The sequence below is a fragment of the Salmo trutta genome, chromosome 16 (assembly GCF_901001165.1).
Source record: "Salmo trutta chromosome 16, fSalTru1.1, whole genome shotgun sequence".
Classification (NCBI taxonomy): domain Eukaryota; kingdom Metazoa; phylum Chordata; class Actinopteri; order Salmoniformes; family Salmonidae; genus Salmo; species Salmo trutta.
Window position 1 is genome coordinate 3041254 of NC_042972.1, and position 19903 is coordinate 3061156.

A 19903-nucleotide genomic window follows, 5' to 3' on the forward strand; every position below is an offset into this window, starting at 1 on the left:
GTGTTTTTATTTTAGTGGATATAAAGTAACTTGACACCCCACCGGTCACGATCCCTAAGTCCCCTAGCAACCTTCACATGCACTTTCTACTGCCTAATGACATTCTCTACTGTATTAAAGCCTACTGTATTAAAGACTACTGTATTAAGGACTACTGTACTAAAGCCTACTGTAAACTACGGTAATAAGTCCCCTAGCAACCGTCACATGCACTTTCTACTGCCTAATGACATTCTCTACTGTATTAAAGCCTACTGTATTAAAGACTACTGTATTAAGGACTACTGTACTAAAGCCTACTGTAAACTACGGTAATAAGTCTGACTAAAGCAACAATGCGGCCAACGCATGTTCCATTTGGGCCTCCTGAGTGGCACATCGGTCTAAGGCACTGCATCGCCAGGTTCGATTCCGAGCTGTAGCACAACCGGCCGTGATCGGGAGACGCATAGGGCGGCGCACAATTGGCCCAGCGTCGCCCGGGTTAGGAGAGGGTTTGGCCGGGGTAGGCCGTCATTGTAAAAAGGATTTGTTCTTAACTGACTTTACCTAGATAAAGGTTCAATAAAAAATGTTTTTAAACAATGTTGGAGTTGAACTAAGCACAGAACTGACAGGTTTGATAGCTTGTGTGCTGTCCAACTATGTCATGTACATCATCTGTCTAAATATGGTTAGTGCTGTGACTTTTGTTTTGAGCCTGCTCTGTAAATACACAGTCTCTGTCAGTGTCATCACTAGTCTGGGCTATGCTAGCTACATCAGAAACTTCAGCATAGTACATCTAAAGTGGCAGCTAAGCACAAATATCGGAATTAAAGCTCTGCTATGTTTCATTTACGAGTAGTTGGCTTCTTTTTTTATTTATTTTTTGTAAAACAAAATACATTTCGTTGGGATGCAAAAGGCTGGTGGTGATGCTGCTTTTTGCTTTTGCCCTTGGATTTTCCCAGTCGCTCCGAGTTCTTCCGCTTCCTTTCCATGAGAAGGGTCGTGATTGGTTTAAAACACCGATTTCCCGAGACTAGACTCGCAAAGAAACGCTCTGATTGGATCTGATCCTTTTACAGGACAAATCGCTCCTCCCTCACAGAGGACAGGTCAAAGATGGCGTCGATTAGGTGTTTTCTTCGTTCCGGGAAGGTGTTTATACTTTTGAATTAAAAAGTTCAGACAATTATATTGTTGAAATAAGGATGAGACCTTAACGAGAGCCATTTTCTGTCTTGTCTTGTGTAGAGTGCCGTCTCGGTGGTCCTGCGTAGAGAGTTCAGCAAGACTTCTCCAGCGGCTGTCCAGGTGAGAACTAGCTAGCATTTTAGGCTAATCTAGCTAATAACCTTCACCGCAGCTGTCAGCTGTGTTCACTACTAGCAATAATGCTGTTAAGAAATGCAGTCAATAGCTTATACGGTAACATGTAGATGAAAGAAATCATGAAATGTTAACTAGTTTACGGGATATGATGAACGTTGTATCCATGTGGGATGTCAAGGCCTGACCTTAGGCAATAGATCCGATCCGTTTACATACAGCTACACTATCGTCGTAAATTAAAACAACGCAGAGCCGGCACTAGAAATGTTTTGGAAAAGGTACCTCAATTAAGGTTTGAGACGACTGGTGTTTTTTTGTAGGTAAACTGCCGTTTTTGTCCTCGGCTGTAGCCACAGCAGTCATTTTATTAAAAGTGTCAAATATATTTCGTCTTGTATGTAATCAAATCTGGCATTTTTTTTGTATGTAGTCTGATTCACCGTTTCATGTATGTCATTTATGTAGTCACAGGTATGTCGTCTCCACTCGACATACTACTGCCGATCTTCATCTGCTGTGGAAGATCCCTAACCCCATCCCCACTTAATGTGATTTCAGAAGAGTTTTAATAGAGGTAGACAGAGAGATGGGAGAAACAGTATGAAGTTTTGGAGTGGGTATTGAACCCCGGTCTCTAGTGGGGAGAGGAGTTTATGTTGCTAGACCACAGGCTCTGCACTTGTTTTGGTCTTTAAAGCTTGTAATGAAAAGGGCTATATAAAATGAATCTATTAGGATTTTATTATCAAGTAATTTTTTGTATAGTCACATCGCGTCCGTCTCTATTTCAGGTGAATGTCCGAGATGCCCTCAACCAGGCGATGGATGAGGAACTGGAGAGGGATGAGAGAGTCTTCCTTCTAGGGGAGGAGGTGGCTCAGTATGACGGAGCCTACAAGGTATGAGTACGCAATGACAGACTACATGCAAATCAGGATGCAGATTTCAAAAGTGGTTTAAAATAAATATACACTAAACAAAAATATAAATGCAACATGTAAAGTGTTGGTCACATGTTTCATGAGCTGAAATTAAAAAAAATCCCAGAAATGTTCCATAAGCACAAAAAAGCTTATCTTTCTCAAATTTTGTGAACAAATGTGTTTACATCCCTGTTAGTGAGCAGTTCTCCTTTGTGCTCCATGGTGGGGTTATGGTATGGGCAGGCATAAGATGCAGACAACGGAAATATGTTTTCGTTTTGCATTTTATTGATGGCGATTTGAATGCACAGAAAGACTGAGGTCCATTGTGTGGCACATTTTTTTTTTAAAGGTATCTGTGACCAACAGATACATATCTGTATTCCCAGTCATGTGAAATCTATAGATTAGGGCCTAATGAATTAATTTAAATTGACTGATTTCCTCACATGAACTGTAACTCAGTAAAATCAATGAAATTGTTGCTTTTATTTTTGTTCAGTATATTTGTTCTGATATATGTTCTATATTTGTTAATTGTATATGTATTTTGTTCCATGATATTATTGTTAGAATATATTTGAAATGTATTTTGTTCAAACTGATCATTTTGACTAGTTGATTGGGGTTTTTCTCCTGACTGGTGAATTTGTAGGTGAGCAGGGGACTGTGGAAGAAATATGGAGACAAACGAATCATCGACACTCCAATCACAGAGGTAAAAACAAACACACTGTAAACAAGACAATGCTGTTTTTTTCTTTGTTGTTTGTGTGTTGTGGCCCTAAATGTGATGGGCTCTAGAACATGTTGTGGCCCTAAATGTGATGGGCTCTAGAACATGTTGTAGCCCTAAATGTGATGGGCTCTAGAACATGTTGTGGCCCTAAATGTGATGGGCTCTAGAACATGTTGTGGCCCTAAATGTGATGGGCTCTAGAACATGTTGTGGCCCTAAATGTGATGGGCTCTAGAACATGTTGTGGCCCTAAATGTGATGGGCTCTAGAACATGTTGTGGCCCTAAATGTGATGGGCTCTAGAACATGTTGTGGTCCTAAATGTGATGGGCTCTAGAACATGTTGCGGCCCTAAATGTGATGGGCTCTAGAACATGTTGTGGCCCTAAATGTGATGGGCTCTAGAACATGTTGCGGCCCTAAATGTGATGGACTCTAGAACATGTTGCGGACCTAAATGTGATGGGCTCTAGAACATGTTGCGGACCTAAATGTGATGGGCTCCAGAACATGTTGCGGACCTAAATGTGATGGGCTCTAGAACATGTTGCGGCCCTAAATGTGATGGGCTCTAGAACATGTTGCGGCCCTAAATGTGATGGGCTCTAGAACATGTTGCGGCCCTAAATGTGATGGGCTCTAGAACATGTTGTAACAGATGCATTTTCTCCCCTTACAGATGGGCTTTGCAGGCATTGCTGTTGGTGCGGCATTCGTAAGTCAATTATTATTATTATTATTATTATTATTATTATTATAATGGAATGTATGGAAATGTCCTATTCCTATAGAAAGTAACATTGTACAAGCATATCTTCACTAACCCAATTTGAATGTCTGATCGTGGTAGGAAGATGAGACTTCTCATTAAGGGCATACCAAATGTCACCCTACCCCTACATAGTGCACCCCACCCTCTACATAGTGCACCCTGCCCCCTACATAGTGCACCCTGCCCCCTACATAGTGCACCCTGCCCCCTACATGGTGCACCCTGCCCCCTACATGGTGCACCCTGCCCCCTACATGGTGCAACCTACCCCCTACATGGTGCAACCTACCCCCTACATGGTGCAACCTACCCCCTACATGGTGCAACCTACCCCCTACATGGTGCAACCTACCCCCTACATGGTGCAACCTACCCCCTACATGGTGCAACCTACCCCCTACATGGTGCAACCTAGCCCCTACATGGTGCAACCTACCCCCTACATGGTGCAACCTAGCCCCTACATGGTGCAACCTAGCCCCTACATGGTGCAACCTAGCCCCTACATGGTGCAACCTAGCCCCTACATGGTGCAACCTAGCCCCTACATGGTGCAACCTACCCCCTACATGGTGCAACCTACCCCCTACATGGTGCAACCTACCCCCTACATGGTGCAACCTACCCCCTACATGGTGCAACCTAGCCCCTACATGGTGCAACCTAGCCCCTACATGGTGCAACCTAGCCCCTACATGGTGCAACCTACCCCCTACATGGTGCAACCTAGCCCCTACATGGTGCAACCTAGCCCCTACATGGTGCAACCTAGCCCCTACATGGTGCAACCTACCCCCTACATGGTGCAACCTAGCCCCTACATGGTGCAACCTAGCCCCTACATGGTGCACCTACCCCCTACATGGTGCAACCTACCCCCTACATGGTGCAACCTAGCCCCTACATGGTGCAACCTAGCCCCTACATGGTGCAACCTACCCCCTACATGGTGCAACCTACCCCCTACATGGTGCAACCTGTCCTCTACATGGTGCACCCTGTCCTCTACATGGTGCACCCTGTCCTCTACATGGTGCACCCTGTCCTCTACATGGTGCACCCTGTCCTCTACATGGTGCACCCTGTCCTCTACATGGTGCACCCTGTCCTCTACATGGTGCACCCTGTCCTCTACATGGTGCACCCTGTCCTCTACATGGTGCACCCTGTCCTCTACATGGTGCACCCTGTCCTCTACATGGTGCACCCTGTCCTCTACATGGTGCAATACTTCTAACCAGAGCCTTATGGGCCCTAGGAAAAAGTACACAATATAGGACTCAACCCTTTTCTCCTCCTGTGTTTCCAGGCCGGGCTGAGGCCAATCTGTGAGTTCATGACCTGGAACTTCTCCATGCAAGCCATCGACCAGGTGATTAACTCAGCTGCTAAGACTTACTACATGTCAGCCGGAGCTCAGCCTGTCCCCATTGTGTTCCGTGGTCCCAACGGCTCCTCCGCAGGTAAATAAACAAACATCTAATACCCGTTGTTTTCCCCCAATCCTGGTCCTTGGGACTCAAGGGGGAGCATTTTTTTAGTTTTTGTCCTCGCACTAACACACCTGTTAGCAAAGGATTGAAAATTTAAATGATTCGTTGAATCAAGTGTCTTAGTGCTAGAGGAATAACACTAGCATCTCTTTGGGTCAGCATGGGGAAACACTAGCATCTCTCTATGGATCAGCATGGGGAAACACTAGCATCTCTCTCTATGGATCAGCATGGGGAAACACTAGCATCTCTCTATGGATCAGCATGGGGAAACACTAGCATCTCTCTCTATGGATCAGCATGGGGAAACACTAGCGTCTCTCTCTATGGATCAGCATGGGGAAACACTAGCGTCTCTCTCTATGGATCAGCATGGGGAAACACTAGCGTCTCTCTCTATGGATCAGCATGGGGAAACACTAGCGTCTCTCTCTATGGGTCAGCATGGGGAAACACTAGCGTCTCTCTCTATGGGTCGGCATGGGGAAACACTAGCATCTCTCTATGGGTCGGCATGGGGAAACACTAGCATCTCTCTATGGATCGGCATGGGGAAACACTAGCGTCTCTCTCTATGGATCGGCATGGGGAAACACTAGCGTCTCTCTCTATGGATCAGCATGGGGAAACACTAGCGTCTCTCTCTATGGATCAGCATGGGGAAACACTAGCGTCTCTCTCTATGGATCAGCATGGGGAAACACTAGCGTCTCTCTCTATGGATCAGCATGGGGAAACACTAGCATCTCTCTATGGATCAGCATGGGGAAACACTAGCATCTCTCTCTATGGATCAGCATGGGGAAACACTAGCATCTCTCTCTATGGGTCAGCATGGGGAAACACTAGCATCTCTCTCTATGGATCAGCATGGGGAAACACTAGCATCTCTCTCTATGGATCAGCATGGGGAAACACTAGCATCTCTCTCTATGGATCAGCATGGGGAAACACTAGCATCTCTCTCTATGGATCAGCATGGGGAAACACTAGCATCTCTCTATGGATCAGCATGGGGAAACACTAGCATCTCTCTCTATGGATCAGCATGGGGAAACACTAGCATCTCTCTATGGATCAGCATGGGGAAACACTAGCATCTCTCTCTCTATGGATCAGCATGGGGAAACACTAGCATCTCTTTGGGTCGGCATGGGGAAACACTAGCGCTCTTTTCTTTCTGGTATAGTTGAAATGTCGTTGGGTAAAGAATGTTAATTTGGTTCCTCTGTCTGCAGGTGTGGCAGCCCAACACTCCCAGTGTTTCGCTGCCTGGTACGGCCACTGCCCCGGCCTCAAAGTAGTCAGTCCCTGGAACTCTGAGGACGCCAGAGGACTCCTCAAAGCAGCTATCAGGGACAACAACCCTGGTGAGCAACAATCTGCATCCCAAATGCCACCCTATTCCCTATATAGTGCACTACTTCTGGGGGACTAGGGTCCATTTTGTCTTTCCATGATTCCTTGCATCTTATCTCCTCGCTACCTCCTCAAAGGTATTAGAGATGCAGTGAGCTCCAAAAGTATTGGGACAGTGACACATTTTGTGTTTTGGCTCTGTACTCCAGCACTGAGTGAGAAAGTTACAAACGCACAAATATCATACCCCCAAGACATGCTAACCTCTCACCATTACAATAACAGGGGAGGTTAGCATTTTATATCATACCCCCAAGACATGCTAACCTCTCACCATTACAATAACAGGGGAGGTTAGCATTTTATATCATACCCCCAAGACATGCTAACCTCTCACCATTACAATAACAGGGGAGGTTAGCATTTTATATCACACCCCCAAGACATGCTAACCTCTCACCATTACAATAACAGGGGAGGCTAGCATTTTATATCATACCCCCAAGACATGCTAACCTCTCACCATTACAATAACAGGGGAGGTTAGCATTTTATATCATACCCCCAAGACATGCTAACCTCTCACCATTACAATAACAGGGGAGGTTAGCATTTTATATCATACCCCCAAGACATGCTAACCTCTCCCCATTACAATAACAGGGGAGGTTAGCATTTTATATCATACCCCAAGACATGCTAACCTCTCCCCATTACAATAACAGGGGAGGTTAGCATTTTATATCATAACCCCAAGACATGCTAACCTCTCACCATTACAATAACAGGGGAGGTTAGCATTTTTTGCGGGGTATGATATTTGTTTAACTTTCTCACTCATAATTTATTCACGCTTCATTCAGGATTATCTGTAACCGTGGTAGCGTCCACATTAATGTAGAAGTGTTTAGAAGAATGTAGAAATATTCTATTATTTATATTAAAAGTGACTCCAAAATGATACACTACATTTTTTACCATGAATTTCTATTGTGTACAAAATAATCCGAAACACAACCAAATCAAACTGCAAATTCATCCATCAAATTTGTAAAGTCACAAGCTTGATGTAGTCGTTGCGTGCTATGAACATGGCACCAAATACAGCCTTCTGACTACTTTAATACACATATAAGTGATATTATCCGAGTAGTTTTGGTCCCCTTAAATATGGGTACTATGTACCAAAAGTGCCCTCATGATGAAAATACCCTCAATTAAAACTGACAGTCTGCACTTTAACCTCAGTCATTGTATCATTTCAAATCCAAAGTGCTGGAGTTCAGAGCCAAAACAACACATTTCACTGTCCCAATGCTTAGAGCTAACTCTAGTACAGTTTAGTTCATCACACAACATTGGTAGCTAAAAGCTGGACCACAGTCCATACCTAAATAAACCAATTAAAGGATAGAGGACGCCCCGGGTCCCCTAGGAGGACGCCCCGGGTCCCCTAGGAGGACGCCCCGGGTCCCCTAGGGGGACGCCCCGGGTCCCCTAGGGGGACGCCCCGGGTCCCCAGGAGGTGGTGGTCCCCATGGGGGACGCCCCGGGTCCCCATGGAGGACGCCCCGGGCCCCCATGGAGGACGCCCCGGGCCCCCATGGAGGACGCCCCGGGCCCCCATGGAGGACGCCCCGGGCCCCCATGGAGGACGCCCCGGGTCCCTCGGGGGACGCCCCGGGTCCCTAGGAGGTGGTGGTCCCTAGGGGGACGCCCCGGGTCCCCAGGAGGTGGTGGTCCCTAGGAGGACGCCCCGAGCCCCCATGGAGGACGCCCCGGGTCCCTCGGAGGACGCCCCAGGTCCCCAGGAGGTGGTGGTCCCTAGGAGGACGCCCCGGGTCCCTAGGAGGACGCCCCGGGTCCCCAGGAGGTGCTAGTCCCTAGGAGGACGCCCCGGGTCCCCTAGGAGGACGCCCCGGGTCCCCAGGAGGTGGTGGTCCCTAGGAGGACGCCCCGGGTCCCTAGGAGGACGCCCCGGGTCCCCTAGGGGGACGCCCCGGGTCCCCAGGAGGTGGTGGTCCCTAGGACGCCCCGGGTCCCTAGGAGGACGCCCCGGGCGCCCATGGAGGACGCCCCGGGCGCCCATGGAGGACGCCCCGGGCGCCCATGGAGGACGCCCCGGGCGCCCATGGAGGACGCCCCGGGCGCCCATGGAGGACGCCCCGGGCGCCCATGGAGGACGCCCCGGGCGCCCATGGAGGACGCCCCGGGCCCCCATGGAGGACGCCCCGGGTCCCCTAGGAGGTGGTAGTCGAGGATGAGAGGGATCACTGTAGATCTGCTCGTGTCTTGTAGTGTAGACATTTAAGTTCCTGTGCTGTAACCATGGCGACGCGTGCTAATCGAAAACCTTTTTTTTAATGTATTTTTCTCTTCAACAGTGGTGTTCCTGGAGAATGAGCTGATGTATGGCGTGCCCTTTGACCTGTCTGAGGAGGTTATGCATAAAGACTTTGTCTTACCTATTGGAAAGGCCAAGGTAGAAAGACAAGGTAAGTAGCAAGAGCTGGAGAGAAGGAATTTACTTTAGAAAAATAAAATAAAAATGTAAATGTTCATTGTAACATCCCCTGTTAAAACATTGACATAATTGATTATTTCATTGTGAGAGATAATTGGTAATTTCATTGAAAAATCGCTTCAGATGTAGCATTGTTAGCTAATTGCATCGTTGATAAACAAATTAGCATGATGTCTTAATTGAGATGTACATAGGTTGCGTCCCAAATCTGGTCAAAGGTAGTTTAGTATAGGGAGCCATTTGGGATGTATGTACAGTGTTAAAGATAGCCTTCTGAAAGTATTCACACTACCTGACTTTTTCCACATTTTGATGTTACAGCCTGATTTTACATTGTTACGTTACAGCTTTACTCTAAAATGTATTACTTTCTTTTTCCCCCTCATCAATCTACACACAATATCCCATAATGACAAAGAAAAAAAAACGTTTTTTTCAAAATGTTTGCTAATTTATATTTAAAAAAAATAATAAATGAAATTGCATTTACATAAGTATTCAGACCCTTTACTCAGTACTTTGTTGAAGCACCTTTGGCAACGATTACAGCCTCGGGTCTTCTTGGGTATGACGCTACAAGCTTGGAACACCTGTATTTGGGGAGTTTCTCCCATTCTTCTCTGCAGATCCTCTCAAGCTCTGTCAGGTTGGATGGGGAGCGTCGCTGCACAGCTATTTCCAGGTCTCTCCAGAGATATTCGATCGGGTTCAAGTCCGGGTTCTGGCTGGGCCACTCAAGGACATTGAGAGACTTGTCCCGAAGCCACTCCTGCGTTGTCTTGGCTGTGTGCTTAGGGTCATTGTCCTGTTAGGTGAACCTTCACCCCAGTCTGAGGTCCTGAGCGCTCTAGAGCAGGTTTTCATCAAGGATCTCTCTGTACTTTCCTCCGTTCATCTTTCCCTCGATCCTGACTAGTCTCCCAGTCCCTGCTGCTGAAAAACATCCCCACAGCATGATGCTGCTACCACCACCATGCTTCACCGTAGGCATGGTGACAGGTTTCCTCCAGACGTGATGCTGCCACCACCATGCTTCACCGTAGCCATGGTGACAGGTTTCCTCCAGACGTGATGCTGCCACCACCATGCTTCACCGTAGCCATGGTGACAGGTTTCCTCCAGACGTGATGCTGCCACCACCATGCTTCACCGTAGGCATGGTGCCAGGTTTCCTCCAGACTTGATGAATGTAATAGAGGCCAGAGAGTTCAGTCTTGGTTTCATCAGACCAGTGAATCTTGTTTCTCATGGTCTGAGAGTCTTTAGGTGCCTTTTGGCAAACTCCAAGTGGGCTGTCATGTGCCTTTTACTGGGGAGTGGCTTCCGTCTGGCCACTCTACCATAAAGGCCTGATTGGTGGAGTGCTGCAGAGATGGTTGTCCTTCTGAAAAGCTATCCCATCTACACAGGAACTTTAAAGCTCTGTCAGAGTGACCATTGGGTTCTTGGTCACCTTCCTGACCAAGGCCCTTCTCCCCTGATTGCTCAGTTTGTCCGGGCGGCCAGCTCTAGGAAGAGTCTTGGTGGTTCCAAACTTCCATTTAAGAATGATGGAGGCCACTGTGTTCTTGGGGACCTTCAATGTTGCAGAAATTTGTTGGTACCCTTCCCCAGATCTGTGCCTGGACACAATCCTGTCTCGGAGCTCTACGGTCAATTCCTTCAACGTCATGGTTTGGTTTTTGCTCTGACATGCACTGTCAACCGTGGGACCTTATATAGACAGGTGTGTGGCTTTCCAAATCATGTCCAATCAATTTAATTTACCACAAGTGGACTCCAATCAAGTTGTAGAAACATCTTAAGGATGATCAATGGAAACAGAATGCACCTGTGCTCAATTTCGAGTCTCATCGCAAAGAATCTGAATAATTATGTAAATAAGGTATTTCTGGTTTTTATTTTGAGTACATTTGCAAAAATGTCTAAACCTGTTTTTTTGCTTTGTCATTATGGGGTATTAACCTCTAGGGGCTATGTGGGACACAAGCGTCCCACCCCTGGTACACCCTATCAACAACAGGTGAAATATCAAGAGCGTCAAATTTTAAAACAATTAAATGTCATTCAAATTTCTCAAACACAACTATCTTACACCCTTTGAAAGATAAACATCTCCTTAATCTAACCACGTTGTCCGATTTCAAAAAGGCTTTACGGCGAAGCATAAAGTTAGATTATGTTAGGACAGTACATTGAAAATAGCTGTGTGTAATGTTTTGTCAATGCAAAGACGCGTGTCACCAAAAGCAGAAAACCAGCAAAAATTATGCACTAACCTTTGACAATCTCCATCAGATGACACTCCTAGGACATTATGTTAGACAATACATGCATTTTTTGTTCTATCAAGTTCATATTTATATCCAAAAACAGCGTTTTACTATGGCGTTGAGGAAATATTTTCCCTCCAATACCGCCAGTCAAATCAGCACAACAAATTAAATAATTACTATTCGAAAACATTGGTAAAATATTATATTGTCATTCAAAGAATTATAGATTTACATCTCTTGAACGCAACCGGATTGCCAGATTTAAAAATAACCTTACTGGGAAATCACACTTTGCAATAATCTGAGCACTGCGCCCAGAAAAATACGCTTTGCGATACAGACTAACCGCCATGTTGGAGAGATCTAAAATCGAAAATACTATGTAAATAATCCATTACCTTTGATTCTCTTCATCAGATGTCACTTCCAGGAATCCCAGGTCCATAAGAAATGTAGTTTTGTTCGAAAAAGCTCATAATTTATGTCCAAAAAGCTCCGTGTTGTTAGCACATGATCTAAGCCCGCCGGACTTCTCTTCATGAAAGAGGGGAGAAAAAATATTTACGTTCGTTCAAACATGTCAAACGTTGTATAGCATAAATCATTAGGGCCTTTTTCAACCAGAACATGAATAATATTCAAGGCGGACGATTGCATTCTCTTTTAAAACGTATTGGAACTAGAGTACCCAACATGAACTCGCGCGCCAGAGTCTTGTCGGCCACCACCGTTCCAAGGCTCTTGTTCGTTCAGTTCTCACAGTAGAAGACTCAAACAACTTTGTAAAGACTGGTGACATCTAGTGGGAGCCAAAGGAAGTGCTCAACGATTAATAAGCTCCTGTGTGTTTCAATGGCATAGGCTTAAAGGTAATTCAACACATCAGGTATCCACTTCCTGTCAGAATTTATCTCAGGGTTTTGACTGCCATATGAGTTCTGTTATACATAGACACCATTCAAACAGTTTTAGAAAATTCAGATTGTTTTCTATCCAAACCTGAACAATAATATGCATATTCTAGCTTCTGAGTTGGTGTAGGAGGCAGTTAAAAATGGGCACATATTTTTTTCAAAATTCTCAATACTGCCCCCTATCCCCAACAGGTTTTAACAAGAAACATATTTTTATTTAATCAGTTTTCGAATAAGGCTGTAACGTAACAATGTGGAAAAAGTCCAAAGGGTCTGAATAATTTTCCCGAATGCGCTGTATGTTGAATTCAGGTTGTAACAACAACAACAATAACAAAATGTTAAGTTAAGGGGTATGGCTACTTTCTGAAGGCACTACAAAACGTTTGTACCTAACCATTTGTGTGTTTTCATCAGGAACTCACATCACTCTAGTGTCACATTCCCGGTGTGTGGGTTTCTGCCTGGACGCAGCTGCCGTCCTGGCTAAAGAGGGCGTTGAATGTGAGGTGAGTGTCGTCTTTAGTTATGTGGTCAAAAAAACAAACAGATTTCTATTGGTTTATGTATAAACTAAAACCAATAGAAAACACTCACTGCTCTTGTAATGTCACTAATTTATATCTGTTGTTGAATACATCTCCACTTACAAATAAGGGTTGGAGTGTGTGTGTGTGTGTGTGTGTGTGTGTGTGTTTTGAAATTCAAAGTTTGAAATAGTACATGTGGCCTAGGGTAGGGTAGTCTAGCGGTTTAAGACCCTGCTTCTGGAGCACATGGACATTGTAACGCTGCCAGCATGAGTTCAATCCGTCTCACTGCTCTTTCAGCACTCTCTTACACATCACCTCTATCGAATAGATTTACAAAATACCCCCCCCTCCCCCCCAGGACAACACTACTAAAGTACTGTTCTGTCCCTCTCCCCTGCTTGGTGGTTAACCCCTAGCCAACAGCCAATGGCATCGCACGGCGCGAAATACAAAACCAACTAAAATACCACAATTCAATTTTCTCAAACAATCAACTATTTTACACCATTTTAAAGATAAGACTCTCATTAATCTAACCACATTGTCCGATTTCAAAAAGGCTTTACAGCGAAAGCAAAACATTAGATTATGTTAGGAGAGTACATAGCCACAAATAATCACACAGCCATTTTCCAAGCAAGCATATATGTCACATAAACCAAAACCACAGCTAAATGCAGCACTAACCTTTGATCTTCATCAGATGACACTCCTAGGACATTATGCTATACAAGACATGCATGTTTTGTTCAATCAAGTTCATATTTATATCAAAAAACAGCTTTTTACATTAGCATGTGATGTTCAGAACTAGCATACCCACTGAAAACTTCCGGTGAATTTACTAAATTACTCATGATAATTGTTGACAAAATACATAATTTTAAGAATTATAGATACAGAACTCCTTTATGCAATCGCGGTGTCCGATTTTAAAATAGCTTTTCGGTGAAAACATATTTTGCAATATTCTGAGTACATAGCTCGGCCATCACGGCTAGCTATTTTGACATCCGCCAACTTCGGGGTCACCTAAACTCAGAATTACTATTAGAAAAATTGGATTACCTTTGCTGTTCTTCGTCAGAATGCACTCCCAGGACTTCTACTTCAACAACAAATGTTGTTTTGGTTCCAAATAATCCATAGTTATATCCTAGTACCTCCGTTTTGTTCGTGCGTTCAGGTCACTATCCGAAGGGTAACGCGCGAGCACATTTCGTGACAAAAAATTTCAAAATATTCCATTACCATACTTAGAAGCATGTCAAACGCTGTTTAAAATAAATTTTTATGCTATTTTTCTCGTAAAATAGCGATAATATTCCAACCGGGCGACGTTGTATTCATTCAAAGACTGAAAGAAAAAAAAATGGAGAAGTCTCGTGACCGCGCATCTCCAGTCTCACTGTCCCCAGGCTGACCACTCACAAACAGAGCTGCTGTACTTTGCCCAGAGACAGCAGACACCCCATTCCACTTTCTGGCGCCTTCAGAGAGCCAATGGAAGCCTTAGAAAGTGTCACGTTACAGCACAGATGCTGTAATGTCGATAGAGATGCAACAGAAGGACAACAAATTGTCAGACAGGGCACTTCCTGCATGGAATCTTCTCAGGTTTTGGCCTGCCATATGAGTTCTGTTATACTCACAGACAACATTCAAACAGTTTTAGAAACTTTAGAGTGTTTTCTATCCAAATCTACTAATTATATGCATATTCTCGTTTCTGGGCAGGAGTAGTAACCAAATTAAATCGGGTATGTTTTTTTATCCGGCCGTTAAAATACTGCCCCCTATCCCAAAGAAGTTAACCTGTTCTCTCTCCTGCTAGGTGGTTAACCTGTTCTCTCTCTCTCTCTGTCTCTCTCTGTCTCTCTGTCCTGCTAGGTGGTTAATCTGCGCACCATAAGACCTCTGGATGTGGACACCATTGAGACCAGCGTGATCAAAACTGGCCATCTGGTCACAGTGGAAGGGGGCTGGCCCCAGTACGGAGTAGGGGCTGAGATCTGTGCCAGGATCATGGAGGGTACGTTCTCTTGATTTTATACATACAGACTGGTTTCCTGGACGCAGATTCAGCGTAATCTTGGACTGAAGTATTTCCAAAAATACACTGCTCAAAAAAATAAAAGGAACACTTAAACAACACAATGTAACTCCAAGTCAATCACACTTCTGTGAAATCAAACTGTCCACTTAGGAAGCAACACTGACAAATGTCACATGCTGTTGTGCAAATGGAATAGACAACAGGTGGAAATTATAAGCAATTAGCAAGACACCACCAATAAAGGAGTGGTTCTGCAGGTGGAGACCACAGACCACTTCTCAGTTCCTATGCTTCCTGGCTGATGTTTTGGTCACTTTTGAATGCTGGCGGTGCTTTCACTCTAGTGGTAGCATGAGACGGACTCTACAACCCACACAAGTGGCTCAGGTAGTGCAGCTCATCCAGGATGGCACATCAATGCGAGCTGTGGCAAGAAGGTTTGCTGTGTCTGTCAGCGTAGTGTCCAGAGCATGGAGGCACTACCAGGAGACAGGCCAGTACATCAGGAGACGTGGAGGAGGCCGTAGGAGGGCAACAACCCAGCAGCAGGACCGCTACCTCCGCCTTTGTGCAAGGAGGAGCAGGAGAAGCACTGCCAGAGCCCTGCAAAATGACCTCCAGCAGGCCACAAATGTGCATGTGTCTGCTCAAACGGTCAGAAACAGACTCCATGAGGGTGGTATGAGGGCCGACGTCCACAGGTGGGGGTTGTGCTTACAGCCCAACACCGTGCAGGACGTTTGGCATTTGCCAGAGAACACCAAGATTGGCAAATTCGCCACTGGCGCCCTGTGCTCTTCACAGATGAAAGCAGGTTCACACTGAGCACGTGACAGACGTGACAGAGTCTGGAGACGCCGTGGAGAACGTTCTGCTGCCTGCAACATCCTACAGCATGACCGGTTTGGCGGTGGGTCAGTGATGGTGTGGGGTGGCATTTCTTTGGGGGGCCGCACAGCCCTGCATGTGCTCGCCAGAGGTAGTCTGACTGCCATTAGGTACCGAGATGAGATCCTCAGACCCCTTGTGAGACCATATGCTGGTGCGGTTGGCCCTGGGTTCCTCCTAATGCAAGACAATGCTAGACCTCATGTGGCTGGAGTGTGTCAGCAGTTCCTGCAAGAGGAAGGCATTGATGCTATGGACTGGCCCGCCCGTTCCCCAGACCTGAATCCAATTGAGCACATCTGGGACATCATGTCTCGCTCCATCCACCAACGCCACGTTGCACCACAGACTGTCCAGGAGTTGGCAGATGCTTTAGTCCAGGTCTGGGAGGAGATCCCTCAGGAGACCATCCGCCACCTCATCAGGAGCATGCCCAGGTGTTGTAGGGAGGTCATACAGGCACGTGGAGGCCACACACACTACTGAGCCTCATTTGGACTTGTTTTAAGGACATTACATCAAAGTTGGATCAGCCTGTAGTGTGGTTTTCCACTTTAATTTTGAGTGTGACTCCAAATCCAGACCTCCATGGGTTGATAAATTGGATTTCCATTGATTCTTTTTGTGTGATTTTGTTGTCAGCACATTCAACTATGTAATGAAAAAAGTATTTAATAAGATTATTTCTTTCATTCAGATCTAGGATGTGTTGTTTAAGTGTTCCCTTTATTTTTTTGAGCAGTATATATAAAGTGTTGGTCTCATGTTTCATGAGCTGAAATAAAACATCCCAGAAATGTTCCATACGCACAAAAAGCTTATTCTCATTTTGTGCACAAATGCGTTTACATCCCTGTTAGTGAGCATTTCTCCATTGCCAAGATAATCCATCCACCTGACAGGTGTGGCATATCAAGAAGCTGATTAAACAGCATGATCTTTACACAGGTGCACCTTGTGCTTGGGACAATAAAGGGCCACTCTAAAATGTACAGTTTTGTCACACAACACAATACCACAGATATCTCAAATTTTGAGGGAGCCTGCAATTGGCATGCTGACTACAGGAATGTCCAACCAGAGAATTAAATGTTCATATCTCTACCATAACCCTCCTCCAACGTCGTTTTAGAGAATTTGACAGTACGTCCAGCTGGCCTCACAACCACAGACCACGTGTATGGTGGTTGTGTAGGTGAGCAGTTTGCTGATGTCATTGTTGTGAACAGAGTGCCCCATGGTGGAGGTGGGGTTATGGTATGGGGCAGGCATAAGCTACAGACAATGGACACAATTGAATTTTATTGATGGCAATTTGAATGTGCAGAGATACCATGATGAGATCCTGAGGCCCATTTTTTTTTTTTTAAGGTATCTGTGACCAACAGATGCATATCTGTATCATGTGAAATACATATATTAGAGCCCAATCAATTTATTGAAATTGACTGATTCCCTCAGTAAAATCAATGAAATGGTGTATGTCGCGTTTATATTTTTGTTCAGTGTAGTAGGAATACGTATCCGTGTGTGTGTGTGTACACACACACACACACACACACACACACACACACACACACACACAATGCATTGGGAAGGTATTCAGATCCCTTTTCCACATTTTGTTACAGCCTTATTATAAAATTGATTCAATTGCTTTTTTCCCCTAATCAATCTACACACAATACGCCATCATGACATCACAATACCCCGTAATGACAAAGTAAAAACAGGTTTTTAGAAGTTGCAAATGTATAAAAATAAACGATACCTTATTTACATTAGTATTCAGACCCTTTGCTATGAGACTTCAAATTGAGCTCAGGTGCATCCTGTTTCCGTTGATCATCCTTGAGATGTTTCTACAACTTGATTGGACTCCACCTGTGGTAAATTCAATTGATTGGACATGATTTGGAAAGGCACGCACCTGTCTATATAAAGGTCCCACAGTTGACAGTGCATGTCAGAGCAAAAACCAAGCCATGAGGTCGAAGGAATTGTCCGTAGAGCTCCGAGACAGGATTGTGTGATCTGGTGAAGGGTACCAAAAAATGTCTGCAACATCGAAGGTCCCCAATAACACAGTGGTTTCCATCATTCTTAAATGGAAGAAGTTTGGAACCACCAAGACTCTTCCTAGAGTAGGCCGCCCGGCCAAACTGAGCAATCAGGGGAGAAGGGCCTTGGTCTGGGAGGTAACCAAGAACTTGGACACTCTGACAGAGATCCCGAGTTCCTCTGTGGCGATGGGAGAACCTTCCAGAAGGACAACCATCTCTGCAGCATTCCACCAATCAGGCCTTTATGGTAGAGTGGCCAGACGGAAGCCACTCCTCAGTAAAAGGTACATGACAGCCCACTTGGAGTTTGCCAAAAGGCACCTAAAGGACTCTCAGACCATGAGAAACAAGATTCTCTGGTCTGATGAAACCAAGACTGAACTCTTTGGCCTGAGTGCCAAGCATCACATCTGGAGGAAACCTGGCACCATCCCTACGGTGAAGCATGGTGGTGGCGGCATCATGCTGTGGGGATGTTGTTCAGCAGCAGGGACTGGGAGGCTAGTCAGGATCAAGGCAAAGATGAACGGAGCAAAGTACAGAGAGATCCTTGATGAAAACCTGCTCCAGAGCGCTCAGACTGGGGCGAAGGTTCACCTTCCAACAGGACAATGACACTAAGCACACAGCCAAGACAACACAAGAGTGGCTTCTGCACAAGTCTCTGAATGTCCTTGAGTGGCCCAGCCAGAACCCGGACTTGAACCTGATCGAACATCTCTGGAGAGACCTAAAAATAGCTGTGCAGCGACACACCCCATCCAACCTGACAGAGCTTGAGAGGATCTGCAGAGAAGAATGGGAGAAACTCCCCAAATACAGGTGTGCCAAGCTTGTAGCATCATACCCAAGAAGACTCGAGGCTGTAATCACTGCCATAGGTGCTTCAACAAATGACTGAGTAAAGGGGTCTGAATACTTATTTAAATAAGGTATTTCAGGTTTGTTTTTGGCTAACCTGTTTTTGCTTTGTCGTTATGGGGTATTGTGTGTAGATTGAGGGAATATTATTTTATTTTTTTTACATTTTACAATAAGGCTGTAACGTAACAAAATGTGGAACAGGTCAAGGGCTATGAATACTTTCCAAATGCAACCATGGGGAAAGTGTTTTGTATGAGTTAACAACAATTTTAAAAAGCATGAAACACATACACAGGTCATTCTCAGGGTTTATGTTAATAATGATCTGTCCTGTTTCCAGGCCCAGCCTTCAACTACCTGGATGCCCCTGCAGTCCGCGTGACCGGTGTAGACATCCCCATGCCCTACGCTAAGATCCTGGAGGACCACAGTGTACCTCAGATCAAAGACATCATCTTCTCAGTCAAGAAGGTCTTGAATATGTAAACATGCCAATGTCGCTCTCCCTCTCCCGCCGTGTCTGTCTCCCTCTCCCGCCGTGTCTGTCTCCCTCTCCCGCCGTGTCTGTCTCCCTCTCCCGCCGTGTCTGTCTCCCTCTCCCGCCGTGTCTGTCTCCCTCTCCCGCCACTCTTTTCCTTGCAAACCAACCTTATTAAACTTTTAAGTACTTATAAGTACTTATTTACTTATACAATAGTAAGTACTTGTATAGTATTTACTTTAGTAAATACTTATTTCCTCCCCCATGTCAACTTAACCGTAAATATACGCACATCACATGACTACGTGAAAATAGTCCTAATTCAGATACAGTAATACCTACAAGTACCTGCACTTCTGTTTCCTGATTGGTTGGTGGACAGACGAGACGGTGACGTCAAACTAACTCGTCAACTTTGTACAGATCTGTCAATGATCCGATGATGGAAAGACCTAAGTCAAAGAAATGTATAGTTGATTTAATGGAGTGTATTTATTATGGCCGATTATTATTGTAACTCCTGTTATTTTTGTTGCTGTAAAATGGCTTTGTTACAGAAATAAAACTCCCATTTTATCAGTCTTGAAATAATGTATTTTTTATTTATTTTTTTATTCTCACGCTTGGCGATGACGTTGAACAACTAGGGACAAGTATGCATTACACGCTTGGCTGCTTTGTGACGCAGGCAACGGAGCCGT

General features: G+C 45.1%; 1 protein-coding gene across 1 annotated transcript; it reads left to right on the forward strand.

Moving 5' to 3' along the window:
* The first annotated feature begins 1045 nt into the window (after positions 1-1045).
* On the forward strand, positions 1046-19790 carry LOC115149949 (pyruvate dehydrogenase E1 subunit beta). The gene is made up of 11 exons (XM_029692782.1): positions 1046-1143; positions 1240-1299; positions 2109-2216; positions 2896-2958; positions 3659-3694; positions 5061-5214; positions 6483-6614; positions 8988-9098; positions 12735-12826; positions 14741-14882; positions 19062-19790. Exons 1-11 carry the CDS (start codon positions 1108-1110, stop codon positions 19205-19207), a joined length of 1080 nt encoding a protein of 359 aa, XP_029548642.1. The 5' UTR covers positions 1046-1107; the 3' UTR covers positions 19208-19790.
* Positions 19791-19903: the final 113 nt, after the last annotated feature.